The sequence below is a fragment of the Myotis nattereri genome (assembly GCF_964212035.1).
Source record: "Myotis nattereri genome assembly, chromosome: 2".
Lineage (NCBI taxonomy): Eukaryota > Metazoa > Chordata > Mammalia > Chiroptera > Vespertilionidae > Myotis > Myotis nattereri.
In genome coordinates, this window is record NC_138076.1 from 116,598,671 (window position 1) to 116,613,515 (window position 14,845).

The window sequence follows — 14,845 nt, forward strand, 5'->3', positions numbered from 1 at the left end:
TCTAACTTTAGTTCCAGAAATCCAAAAGGGTGGTACTTCACTGCATTTTTTGTATTATTTACTTCATTGGATCCTTCACTTGAACTGAACTTCTGATTGGCCAGGATTTTTTCAACGATGACATTCACCCAACTATGTGAAAATATAAGCTAAATGTGAGGTTCAAAAGTGACTTTCCTTAAGTAAAATTAAATTGCTTTATCAAACAAAAACTTATTCATTGGTCTGCTTAAAAACCATAGAAGTTGCCTGTGTGTTAAAATGGCTTCTTAATGTAAGTACAGTATTTGAGAAAGTAATTACCTTTGGAATGTCACGGGTACCCTAAAAAAGTTTTGCTTAAAGACATGAATATTTTTGGCCCATCAAGTTTATCTGGTTTTCTGAGCTTAAGTATAGACTTGTCACTGATCTTTGGTTTACTTAATACGTACACAAAATTATAACCACAGTCTTTGTTCTCATTTTTGAACGAAAACCAAAATGTATGAGGGAAACCTATAATTTTGTCTTCATAATGATGACTATGAAAAAGGAGTTAGTGTTTTGAACAGGAAATTTTAATAGTAGTCGTTTCAGATAGCTTGTCCTTGTTTTACAAGATATATATTCTTAAAGAATTGTAGTATAAGCCAAAAGTTGATTATTGAATCTTTTATGTCATTGAATTCTACAATGATTTGGGATATGGATGTCTGACAACATTATAATTTTAAGACATAAGACAATTTTTAAAATTGTGTTTAATTATTTCAACATTCATATAGATAACTGATTCATTTTGTTTAGAGTACATATATTTTTCTCTTTTAACTCTGCTAATTCTTATTCTCCTTAATTTTATGTCACAGTGTTTTATATAGTAATGCTGAATTTATTCTTATTCTAGGTACTCTGCAAACCTGTTAGTTGGAACAACCACATGAAATATACTTTTAAGAGTTAATTTAGCTATTTACTCTTGCACTTGTTATGTCAAATCTGATATAGAAAAACAAAGGTCTCCTAGGGAAAGCCAAAACACAAATTCACAAAACAACGTGTTCAGGCGATTACAATCATTAAAAATTAAAATATATATTAGTTTACTAATAAGCTTCTATGTAGCTGCTTGGATAAACATTCATGTGGTGTTGAACCCTGAGAAGTTTCCTTAAAGCTTACCCAGTATAATAATTTACGTTGTTAGGTTTTGTTCCTGAGGAAAAAAAAATGCATACATCTCAGCTGGCAGAGGAATAGAATCCCTACCCTTAAATAATGAAATACCTGAGAGCTGAAATGCTTAAGTAAATATCCTCAAGGCTAGGTTTACATGACTTGTCCTCATAATAAAATGGTTTTGCCCCATTTTGAAGGATACTAACATAGATTTCATACCTTTAGATAGGAGACCACCTTAAGACATTTCCAAGTTTTCTGCTAGGTTATAACTACTTCTAGGAATGCTCTGCTGTTATTACAAATAGTTCTCTTGATAAAAATTTCAGGAGTGCAGGGGTCCAGGCCAGAGAAGACACATGGCCTGGAATTCTAGGACCTGGTTAACAGATACGTGTATGTCAACTCTTTGAATTTATTTCACTAAAGGAAATGTTAAAATTTTGTTAAAATATAATTCATATATTTCCATTGTTGACATTGTTAGTAACATTAATATAATCTTGTACTATCAACTTTTCTTTCAAAGAATAGGGGAGAAAGATGGAAGAAAAGTTAATTGGCTCATATTCAGAATCTTAAAACTCAGGTGCATTATTTACTTTTATAGAATTGATCGTATCTTGGATTTTAAGGTAACCATATAAATGATGTGCTTATTTTACTTTAACCTCCATATGCCAGTAGTCCTAAGTTGTTTTAGTTCCATAGTCATACGAAAAAATGGTAATCCAAAGTTTGACATTGTGATCCACAGTGATCAGTGTAGTGTTTGTACCTATGAGGAACGGTGTATTACTTTCATTCTATACTGAGTGATAAGAAAAATTACTTACAGTTACCACATAAGTTTGTACATTAGTTTAAGCTGTCCTTGTTTTATATTATTCATTCCAATAAATATATTCCACAAAATTTTCCTCTCATGATTTAGGATCTTACCCAGTGTGTTACATGCCAAGAAAAACACATTACTGTAAAGAAGGAACCTCATGAGTCCCTTGGGATGACAGTAGCTGGGGGCAGAGGAAGTAAGAGTGGTGAACTGCCCATCTTTGTGACCAGTGTGCCACCTCATGGCTGCCTTGCACGCGATGGCAGAATCAAGAGAGGTAAGATAGGTTTTTCAATAATGTCAATAATGTCACCGAATCTCCCTGAATTCAACTTCGTACATAAGAAATATGTACAAAGTTTTCTTTTAAACATGACTTTTTTAATTCTTTAAAATGTCCCTTGCATATGTAAACATAAATCCTCTTTATAAGGTTAGAAAAATGCCTACTGTAAAGGGAAATTGCCAAAGCTTGGTATTTTCTAACAGTTACGGAGACTGTTGGACTGTTTTATACTAGAAAAGACTCTCTAAGAAATTTATGTTTCCTACTTGATGGCAGGCTAGATACAAATACAAATGTCTCCAAAATACAAATGTTGCTTATACTAAAGTGGGAGGGGTTCACAGAGGACATGGAGCAGAAGACAAACTTTAAAATATAGTGGGTTTGGGGATTAACACATTTAGAAGTTCACGTTCCACATCAATACTATATTATTTGTGTACGTGGGAGTGGTAGTGGTAAAAATAGCATTCTTCATACACTTGGTTTATTCATGTGGAAAAGTGAGTCTTAAAAGCTATTTTTTCGAGAGTGAAGTTGGAATCCTACCTCAAGCCACATACAAGAATTAACTTATTATGGATCCAAGACCTAAATGTAAGATCTACAACATTCAGAGGAAAACTCATGACCTTGGATTAGGTGGTGGTTTTCTTAGATATGACACCAAAAACACAAGCAACAATGACAAAATAGATAAATGACTTCATCAAAATTGCAAATTTGATGATGAATCCACACCACTAAGAAAGTAAAAAGATAACCCACAGTATTGGAGAAAATATTTGTAAATTGTATATCTGATGAAGGACTTGTATCTAGAGTACATAAAGAACTCTTACAACTCAATACATAAAAAGGTAAAAACCCAATTGAAAAACGAGCAAAGGATCTGAATAGACATTTCTCCAAAGGAGATATACAGGTGGCCAGTAATCCCAGGAAAAGATGCACGGTGTCATTGGTTATTAGGGAAATGCAAATCAAAGCCACTTCACACTCACAAGGATGAATATAATAAAAAAGACAGGCAATAGCAAACATTGGCAAGGATTTGGAAAAATTGAAACCTTCAGACATTGCCAGTGGGAATGTAAAATGGTGCAACTGTTTTGGAAAACAGTTTAGCAGTTCCTCAAAAAAGTTAAACATAGCGTTACCATGATCTGTAACAATTCTGTTCCTGGAGAAATGGAAATATGTGGCCACACAAAAACTTGTACATGAAGTTTCATAGCCGTATTTTTCATAATAACCAAAAAGTAGAAGCAACCCAAATATCCGTCAGTTAACGAGTGGATTAACATAATGTGGTATATCCATACAATGGAATGCTATTTGACTATAATAAGGAATGAAGCATTGACACAAGCTACAGTATAGGTCAGCGGTTCTCAACCTGTGGGTCGCGACCCCTTTGGGGGTCGAACGACCCTTTCACAGGGGTCGCCTAAATACATCCTTCATATCAGATATTTACGATTCATAACAGTAGCAAAATTACAGTTAATGAAGTAGCAACGAAAATAATTTTATGGTTGGGGGTCACCACAACATGAGGAACTGTATTAAAGGGTCGCGGCATTGCCCTGACTGGTTTGGCTCAGTGGATGGAGCGTCGGCCTGCGGACTGAAGGGTCCCGGGTTCGATTCCAGTTGGGGACATGTACCTTGGTTGCGGGCACATCCCCAGTAGGGCGTGTGCAGGAGGCAGCTGATTGATGTTTCTCTCTCATCAATGTTTCTAGCTCTCTGTCCCTCTTCCTTCCTCTCTGTAAAAAATCAATAAAATATATTTAAAAAAATAAAATAAAGGGTCCGCAGCATTAGGAAGGTTGAGAATCACTGGTATAGATGAACCTTGAAAACATTATGCCTATGAAAGAAGAAGCCAGTCACAAAAGACCACATGTGGTTCCATTTATATGGCATGCCCAGATGGGAAGATCTATAGAGATAGAAAGTAGATTAGTGATTACTTAGGCCTGGGAGAAGAAAAGTGACTGTTAATGGGTACAGGTTTTTTGGGGGTTGATCTTAAAATGATGGGTGATGGTTCTACAATTCTGTGATTATACTAAAAACCATAAAATTGTAACTTTGAATGAATTGAATGTTATATGAATAATATCTTTATTTTTTTTAATTTATTTTTTTAAATTAAATCTTTATTGTTCAGATTATTACATTTGTTCCTCTTTTTTCCCCCCATAACTCCCCTCCACCCAGTTCCAACCCCACCCTCCGCCCTCACTCCCCACCCACTGTCCTCATCCATAGGTGCACGATTTTTGTCCAGTCTCTTCCGCATCCCCCTCACCCCTTTCCCCCCCAAGAATAGTCAGTCCATTCCCTTTCTATGCCCCTGATTCTATTATAATCACCAGTTCATTCTGTTCAACAGATTTATTCACTTGATTCTTAGATTCACTTGTTGATAGATGCGTATTTGTTGTTCATAATTTGTATCTTTACCTTTTTCTTCTTCCTCTTCTTAAAGGATACCTTTCAGCATTTCATATAATACTGGTTTGGTGGTGATGAACTCTTTTAGCTTTTCCTTATCTGTGAAGCTCTTTATCTGACCTTCAATTCTGAGTGATAGCTTTGCAGGATAAAGTAATCTTGGTTGTAGGTTCTTGGCATTCATCACTTTGAATATTTCTTGCCACTCCCTTCTGGCCTGCAAAGTTTCTGTTGAGAAATCAGCTGACAGTCGTATGGGTATTCCCTTGTAGGTAACTGGCTGTCTTTCTCTTGCTGCTTTTAAGATTCTCTCTTTGTCTTTTGCTCTTGGCATTTTAATTATGATGTGTCTTGGTGTGGTCCTCTTTGGGTTCCTTTTGTTTGGGGTTCTCTGCACTTCCTGGACTTGTAAGTCTATTTCTTTCACCAGGTGAGGGAAGTTTTCTGTCATTATTTCTTCAAATAGGTTTTCAATATCTTGCTCTCTCTCATCTTCTGGCACCCCTATAATTCGGATGTTGGTATGCTTGAAGCTGTCCCAGAGGCTCCTTACACTATCTTCGTATTTTAGGATTCTTTTTTCATTTTGCCTTTCTGGTTGGGTGTTTTTTGCTTCTTCGTATTTCAAATCGTTGACTTGATTCTTGCAATCCTCTAGTCTGCTGTTGGGAGTCTGTATAATATTCTTTATTTCAGTCAGTGTATGCTTAATTTCCAGTTGGTCCTTTATCATAACATCGAGGGTCTGACTAGATTTCTTGAGGATCTTACTACATTTATCGGCGGTCTCACCAGTCTTTTTGAGGGTCTTACTAAATTTATTGGCGGCTTCTAGAAAGTTCTTGAAAAACCTTAAAAGTGTGGTTTTGAACTCTATATCCAGTAGTTTGCTTTCCTCCATTTCTGTCATTTGTGTCCTTTTTCTTTGTCTCCACATTTTTTATGCTTCCCTGTGTTGATAAAGTGGTTTTCTGTGCTGAGTGTCCTCTAGGGCCCTGTGGTTCAGCCCCCATTACCTGAGGTGGACACTCTTGGTGCACCCCTTTGTGGGCTTTGTGCACAGTCTTGTAGTTAAGCCTTGATTGTTGTAGTTAACACTGGGAGGGAATGACCTCCAGGCCAATTGGCTGTGAGAATCAGCTGTGTCTGCAGTGGGAGAACTTCTGTGCTGGAGACACCACTCTGGGGCAAGACTTGCTTCAATGGGGCTTTGGTGCTCACTGGGTCTGCCCGCTGAGTGTGTCCTTTAAGGGTCCGAGAAGCTGAAAACTGGATGGTCCCACTCTGACCACTGGGCACACTCGCTCCTGGATCTCTAGGGAGGTGCTAATCTAGCTTTTGCCTGAGGCTACCCAGGAAAAGCCTCCCTGCAGGGCTTGGGCGGGGCGGGTCCCACGGGACCAACAGGGCGGAGCTAGCAGTTATGGCTGCTCTCAGTCCTGCCCTCAGAGGCTCTGCTTCTCAGTGTCCCAGTAATTGCTGCAAGCACCTCTGAGAGAAAGCTGCCCTCGAGTTCCGAACGCTGCCAGACAGTCCCGCTTCTCCCGTATGAGTCTGGGTCCCCAAAGACTCGTCCGGAACTGGAGCTCAGAGCCTGAGACTCCCTCCTGATTGAAAACGACAACCGTGCCCTCAGCCGCCGGCCCGCTCCGCGTGCGCCTCTCTACCTTAGTATTTTACTTCCACACCGCACCTCCTCTGAGTCTCGGTATGCTTTTCTCTTTCCTTCTAGTTGTAGAACTTCCACTCAGCCAGCCTTCCTGTGGTTCTGGATGATGTCCGTTCCATCTTTTAGTTGTATTTTTGAAGTGGTTGTGCGAGGCAGCAAACTCTCGTGTTTACCTATGCCGCCATGTTGGTTTCTCCTGAATAATATCTTTAAAAGGCTGCTATTTTTTACAAGTATTTGTCCAGTTATAGAATTAGGGATAATTTTATTTCCTTTTTATTTTTTATTATGTTTTCTAAATTTTCTACAATGAAAATGTTTTGCTTTAACAATCTGAATAATAGATGAATTGGGAGAGGAGGTTTTCTGTAGGTTTCTTGATACGAGTGTGTGTGCTTCCTACAGAAGTAATCTTTTTCTTCCTAGCCTTTTATTTAATCCTCATTGCCCTTTTTATCATATTACTTGACAGAGGAATAAATATTTTTTTTCTCCCTCAAGGAAGAGAGATGTTCAAATCACTAGTTTCATTTCTTTGTGTAGGCCCAAGAATATCCTCTCTCTACATATTCTGATCTGTTTGCACTGAGTGAACTATGTGGGGCTGTCTTTAAGTATAAAACTGTGTAAACATAGAATATTAAAATTCATGTCTAAGTTAGCAAAGTGTCAAATAATTTTTGAATTGGAAAGAACAGGAGAAATCATTGAAGCTCAAAGAAGAGAACTGAATATGCAAGGGCCTGTACCCAGCTACACCTATGACATGCCAGGGCCAAGGATTTGGACTTCCAGAGGAATCGCAGTGCCTCAAGCCACACTTTTCCCTATGTACTATGAAATTATTTTAAATTTTTGAATTGTTTTGGAATTATTTTCATGAGTTGAATTTTTTCCAGTATTATAAAAATTACAAAGAAGAAAAAAAAAGGTTTTTTACCTATCTCATCTGAGTCATTGAAACTAACTTATGTTGATTAGCTTACCAGTAGAAGAATTTACAGGGAGATAATCACTTCGTAGCTCAGCTCATTTTTTTTTTTTTTGTCTTGTCATTTGAACAGGTGATGTGTTGTTGAATATCAATGGCATTGATTTGACCAATTTAAGTCACAGTGAGGCTGTTGCAATGCTGAAAGCCAGTGCTGCATCCCCTGCTGTTGCCCTTAAAGCACTTGAGGTCCAGGTTGTTGAGGAGGCCACCCAGGCCACGGATGAGCAGCCAAGCACTTTCAGTGAAAACGAGTATGATGCCAGTTGGTCCCCATCGTGGATCATGTGGCTTGGGCTTCCCAGGTACTGACAGCTTTTTTGTTGCTTTATGAAGTAATCATAATTACAACTTTCATTAGTCTGTAACCCAGTAAATTTTAGATAAAAGTAGCAACATCAAGTCAAGTTACAAAAGAAAATGGTAATTTTTCTTAGCTTATTATATTTAAAAGGTAAATGTAGTAATAAGAGCTAAGCTAGAAAGGTGTCCATTTATACAAATTAATAAAGCCATTTGTCTGTTTCTGTTAAGGCTCATAAGTGGGCAGGCCATGAGAGGGGATGTTCAGTCTCTTGCTCAGGAAAGCTGTCTTATCAAGGTTCATTCTGATACATGCTTAGCCTTCATGTTCATGGCGTCAAAGTGGGAGCCTTGTCCTATCCCAGAAGGCTAAAAGCCCTTTGTTCTTAATGCTTTTAACTTTCCTAAAATGGCTGGGTATAAAACTCAGTTTTTATTGGACATAGAGTCTTAAGTCCAATGATTGGTATTCAAGCGTAGGTGCTCCTAACCACGTTTCTGAAGAATTCACTGCTTCATGACTGACTGACTAGCCAAGGGGTTCTGAACTTGGTCAGCGTCTGGTCATGGAAACACTTGGAACCTCCAGGTGATTATTGCATAGTTTAATATTGAGGTAGGAAGAATGTGTTCGTATCTTTGTTTCCAAATCAGCTTAGATTCTTAACATATAAAAGACTCCTAAAACCAAACTATGATGGAACATTTTGACTGTTAACAAAGTATGAAAATTATTTATAATAAAAATAAAGGATAAGAATGTGCCAATTTCTGAGCTATCTAGCTTCATTTGGAATAAATTGGTAATAACTAGAATTTGTATAGCACTCTGGTTTATAAAGTACTTTCACAGAAAGAACAACAAAGAAAGGATATTATTGGGTATTATTAGATTATCCAATCAGATTATTAGGTTATTTGTTTATAATCTAACTTGCTGATTTGTCTTCTTGGTTAAAAACAAACAAACAAAAAGGCTGCCAGGTCATTGTGGCTCAGTGATTGAGTATCAACCTATGAACCAGGAGGTCACAGTTCAATTCCTGGTCAGGGTGCAGGCCAGATCCCCAGTGGGGAGCGTGCTGGAGGCAGCCAGGCAGTGATTCTGTCTGATCATTGATGTTTCTGTCTCTCCCTCTCCCTTCCTCTCTGAAATCAATAAAAACAAACAAACATAAAAACAACAACAAAGAGGCCTAAAATTATAACAGAATTCATGTCTCAGGGACCTGTAGGGACCTTGTATGTGGAACTGGTGGAGAGAGATTTTTTTATGACAGATGATTTAGCTACTAGATATCTATTTATTCCATGCACCAAAATTGAAATAGGAGATTTTTGTTACTATTTTCCATATTTGAGTTCCCTATTTTGTCAACTAGAGTCTCTCTTAAAATGGAAGCATATTAAGTGAAGAAGGAAAATACAACAAATTCTAACTCCTTGTGTAGATTAAAAAGAGGGATAGTGATCTTAAATTTTTTAGGAATCTCATTTTCTTTCAATTGAGTGCTGAAGTCAGCAGTACTAGACCCTCATCCACTTTTTTTGTTATTTTGTTTTTGTTAATCCTTACCCAATGATATTTTTTCCATTTATTTTTTAGAGAGAGTGGAAGGGATAGGAGGAGACGGGGAAAAGAGAGAGAAACATCAGTTGGTTATCTCCCGTACATGCCCCAGCCAAGGCCAAGGATAGAATCTGCAACCCAGGTATCAAACCTGGGACCATTCAGACTATGGGCCGATGCTCTAACCTCCAGCCACCCCAGCCAAGCGTACCACCATACAAATTTTGAAGGTACCAATAGATATCAGAATGGAGGACCTGTTGACAGTACAGTGAGAAAATATAGGTTTAGAACCATTTTATACAATTTCTGAGGTGTAACTTATAACCAACTTTATTTAAATTCTGTGTGTGTGTGTGTGTGTGTGTGTGTGTGTGTGTGTGTGTATGTTATTCACTGGGAAGAGAAGACTGAAAAAAGTGAAATTCAAGTCTACATAGAACTGCATCTCTGCTGGAAAGTGGGTGGTCGGAATAATACATTCAGAAGAAAATAAAGTAGCCCTTTTTCTTTTCCCAGTGATGGAAAGTATAACATTGTGTGCAGTTATAACAAAGATGAGCAGGCTGTCGCCGAAACCGGTTTGGCTCAGTGGATAGAGCGTCGGCCTGCGGACTGAAAGGTCCCAGGTTCGATTCCGGTCAAGGGCATGTACCTTGGTTGCGGGCGCATCCCCGGTGGGGAGTGTGCAGGAGGCAGCTGGTCGATGTTTCTCTCTCATCGATGTTTCTAACTGTCTATCCCTCTCCCTTCCTCTCTGTAAAAGCTCAATAAAATATATTTTAAAAAAAAAAAAAAAGATGAGCAGGCTGTAATTGCCTCCATTAATTGTTTCCTGATGTCTGTATTTGTTTATAGTTCCCTTCATAGCTGCCATGATATAGTTTTACGAAGAAGCTACTTGGGAAGTTGGGGCTTTAGTATTGTTGGTGGATATGAAGAGAACCACACCAATCAGCCTTTCTTCATTAAAACCATTGTCTTGGGAACTCCTGCTTATTATGATGGAAGATTAAAGTGAGTCTTGTTATTTACTGATGTGATTCATGTTTGTTGTGATGGACATGATCTAGACCAGGGATCAGCTCCAAATGCAGCTATCTGTTTTTGTAAATAAAGTTTTATAGGAACATGGCCATGCTCACTTGTTTACATGTTGTGTGTCACTGCTTTTGAGCTACAGTGGCAGAGTTGATTCCTTGTGACAGAGACCATATGATTGGCAAAGCCTAAAATATTTGTTTACCATCTGGCCCTTTATAGGAAAGTATTGTCAAACCTGATGTAGACGAAGCATTACCTTTACAATCTTGCCACTCATAGCTGTATTTTGCTAATCTGATGACAGGCCTGAACATGAGTCATTGCACTGCACATACTGTGATGTGACTAGCTCTGAGCAGTTTTGCCACACAATTCACTCAGGTCTAGTCCTGTCATTAGATGCCTCTGCTTTATTTTTCTCCTCAGCACTTATGTCTGCCTCACAGTATATTTATGCAAGCTCCACACAGGGAGGGGAGAGGGGACTTTGTTATATTTACATCCCTGGTAGCCAAAGCAGTGCCTTGCATATGTAGTAAGGGCTCAACAAATATTTAATGAAGGAGTATGTGATAGTTGACAGTGTGCCAAGCACAGTGCTAGGTGCTTGGGATTGACTGGATTATTGAATCCTCTTAACCCTAGGAGGTGTTGTAATTCCCATTTATAAACAAGGTAGCTAAGGCTTAGAAAGGTGAAGAAACTTGCCCACAATCAAACAGCTGAAAGTGGTTGACTGCAACTCAAACCCAGACTACCTGACGCCAGAGCCTTTCCCACCCAGCCGTGGGCAAACTACGGCCCGCTGGCCGTTTGAAATGAATAAAACTAAAAAAACAAAAAGACCGTACCCTTTTATGTAATGATGTTTACTTTGAATTTATATCAGTTCACACAAACACTCCATCCATGCTTTTGTTCCGGCCCTCCGGTCCAGTTTAAGAACCCATTGTGGCCCTCGAGTCAGAAAGTTTGCCCACCCCTGCCCTAACCCTCAGCCAGTTGTCACCCCTGGGCAGAAAGTACTTGTTAGGCTCCGTGCAGCCTTCTTTTCTTTTTCAAAACTCAGGTGCTGGGGAAAGAATAAGGTGTTATATCAAGAGATTATACAAACAGAGAGGAGGTGGGTGATTGTAAGTTCTTAGTGCCTAGTTTTTGATGAAAAAACCAATTTGCAAAAATTAAATTTGACATTGTAGACAGAATTGAGCACAAACAGAGAGATTACAGTGCTTGCAAACAGAAAGTTACATCAAAATAATATTGTGAAAAGTTGATCAGGGTTGGTATGCTCCAAATCAGTCTTTTATCAGATTATTTTATACAATGGAAAGCATTATTTTATAAGGAAAGAGTAGGGGGAAATGAATTAGCCATTCTCTTAGCTAAATTAACCAGGTTGAGTCTCGGTTAGTTTATAATTTGCATTCCACCTACTTCCAAAAAGAAGTTGAGATAACTAACAATAAAATAGTATGTTCATATTACAAATTAGAGACCAAAAATCATAAAAGATTTATTCGCCTAATTATATTTTGCCTTATGCTTACATGAAAATCATTCTTCTTGTCCTTGAAATCACCCGCTAGTTAAAGGAGAGAGGGTGGCAGAGGGTAGCCATGGAAAAGCAACATAGACTTAAAAATTCACCCCAGATGTTTCTCACAGTAGATAATACACTCTAATCATTGACAGTTAATGGTTAAGTTAAACTGATTTTTATGCTAAAAAAATCTCAAGGTAATCAATGTTTCTCCCTCTCCCTTCCTCTCTCTCAAATCAGTAAAGACATATTTTTTAATTGTTTTAATACCATGAAAATCATGACAGTCTGTTTCTGTTTCTCTGTCTTTGTCCAGATGTGGAGACATGATCGTGGCCGTGAACGGCCTGTCAACTGTGGGCATGAGCCATTCCGCATTAGTTCCCATGTTGAAGGAGCAGAGGAACAAAGTCACTCTCACGGTTATTTGCTGGCCTGGCAGCCTGGTGTAGATTTTGAGATTGGTTTTGAGTCAAACATCTTTCTTTTTTAGGTTTTGGGGAAAAAAACCCTTTTGTTTTATTGTATTTCTGGTTGTTAGGAGCTATTGGCACAGCTGGTATATGCAGGGCCCCAAACCACTAAGATTGTCCTTCTGTTGTTGTTTAAGTGGTTTAACTCAAGTTAGCCACATTTCTTTCCTCTTGGAAACAGTCTTCCACTAATCCTATGAGTTCATATTTTCAGAATGTGACCTATAATAATGAATGAAGTTTGTCAAAACTGTGACCCAGCCAGCTAGATTCGAGGACTTCTGGTGGCTCTTTGTTTTCACTGACTGAAGCAGATAATGAGTTACATATGCCCAGGACTGGTATCAGTGAAGACAGGAGCAATAGCATTTGCTATCGCTGTTACTACCAATGCCAGGAATGGATAGATTTTAAATTTGGATGGTAACCGTTTCCCATTTTTCATAGGTGCCAACATTTCAAAACTTCATACTGTTTATAAGGTGATTTTCTGGCTTATTTCTTCTTTAATCTCTCAGTGCTCAGAGATGATGAAGAAGTAATTTTGACACCACAAAAGAGATTTATTTAAAAAAAACATACCTTTATTAGAATATTAGAGAATAAAAGATAACATTATCCAGTGACAGGAATTTGGGAGATAATTATAGTTTAGTACTAGAGATGTTAAAAGCTGCATATACTTGAACAGTACAAAAGCATTAAAGATTCATTTCCAAAGAAATGTTTTATATAGGAAAATTTTGAAGCAGTTTTTGCTAAAACTATTTTCTAGAGTTTGTATTATCCTTCTGTCAATAAACCTGGCTGGATATGTTTTTGTGATTTATGCAATTAGATCATAAAGATAAAACCATTCAATACATACTTATCCAACACAGCTAAGTAGGAGAAGCTAGACTTTTAAAATTTTATTCTGTAAGATTCTTGAGTGTTTTAGAAACCCTTATTTTAAGTGAAAAGTTCTGTGTTGTTTTTAAAATCTGAATAGTAGATTTTAGATATGAATATCTTTCTATCAGTTTTTGGTCACTAGACTATTTGATATTTTTTGAGAAGTTTTTGAAAGCTATGACCAGCCCATTATGTTTGTCCTTTATTCAATATGGTTGTCCTTCAGAAGAACACATAAAGGTGTGAATAAGATAAAAATATCCTTACCTTATTAATATTGTGCATACTTGAAAAAAGTTTCATTAGAAACATAGTTCAGAATCTGAGCTAATTTACAAATGACCTCTGTAATGAATGGTATTGATGATCAGAGGATGTATTTCAAAATACTACAGTGTATTATGAAGCATGACCACTTTGTTTTCAAACTTAGCAATTGCATTGCTGTGTTCATTGTATTCTAGCATGCCACTAATTATTCCAGTTAATTTTATAATGATTTTTAAAAATATATCTCTTTTGAATAAATAAATGGAATAATTATTACTAACTTGTTCAATCCCTGAGCCACACTGTACTTGACAGGTAACCAACATACAGTGGATTGCTCCATGCAGTATATTACTGTTATGTCATGATTGGCTTTGGAAGCAATTTGATACTGAAATGCTTTGATATTCTAATTGACATGGAACAAGTTTTATTCCTGCTCCCCAAGTAGAATTTTGTAATCCACTTTGCTATTTTTTTAAACATTTTGTAAAAATGGGTCATTTCTTGAGGAGTGGCCATCCATCAACAAATACCCTAACTGCTACTTTGTTATATATAAAATAGTTTTCACTGAACCTAGTGGTATAATGAGTATTCTGAAAGAAGAAATACTTTTCAATATTATTTTTATTATGGAAATCTTGAAATCAGCTTAAGCTAATTTGGTTTTATTACAAAAGATTATATAGCTTTTGGTCAGAATGATATTTGGTGATGGAAATTTATTCATAATTTATTGTTACTGTTGAAATATTTGAATTTTGTCATTTGAAGCTTAAACAGTTAAATATTTCTATTTGTTCTGTGCCTTCAGTTTAAATTATTTCAGGATTTTCCAGATATGTTTAAATAATGGTGTGATGATCATTCTTGATGGAAATAAAAGTCATCATTTCCATAATAGCAGCATTGTATCTTTTCTGTAACAGCAGATGTTAACTCAATGTGTGATCCTTATTTTTGTTTGTGCACCATTGTTGTCATTATAATATCCCAAGCTTAAACCTCAGGAACACAAATCCATCTTCTAGTTCTCATTCCTCTAGGCATATGATCCCTAGTGACTTGCTTGTGCCAGTACTTCTAGACAGGTGGCTACTGAGTGCCTGAAATGCGACCAGTACTACATATTGAAATGATAATACCTTGGATGTATGGATTATATAAAATATACTAGAGGCCCAGTGCACAAAATTCATGCACTGGTCGGGTCCCTAGCGGCTGCCGGCTGGGTACTCCCTCCCTTCCCCCGGCCACCTGCCAACACCAGGGCCTCCTCCCTTCCCCTGGCCTGCCCACCCACTGGTCGAACCCCCGGATGAACTCCAGTCAAGGGG

At 37.6% G+C, this 14,845-nt stretch overlaps 1 protein-coding gene across 1 annotated transcript in view; it reads left to right on the forward strand.

Annotated features, from left to right (window-relative positions):
• Positions 1–14,400, forward strand: part of LNX2 (ligand of numb-protein X 2) — a gene marked incomplete at its 5' end in the record, with an annotated part of 37,824 nt that extends 23,424 nt beyond the window's left edge. The window contains 4 exons of the mRNA XM_081083622.1: positions 2,096–2,273; positions 7,482–7,713; positions 10,140–10,298; positions 12,185–14,400. Coding sequence (XP_080939748.1) covers positions 2,096–2,273; positions 7,482–7,713; positions 10,140–10,298; positions 12,185–12,320 — 705 coding nt within the window. The 3' untranslated portion in view covers positions 12,321–14,400. The remainder of the gene's footprint in view (positions 1–2,095; positions 2,274–7,481; positions 7,714–10,139; positions 10,299–12,184) is intronic.
• Positions 14,401–14,845: the final 445 nt, after the last annotated feature.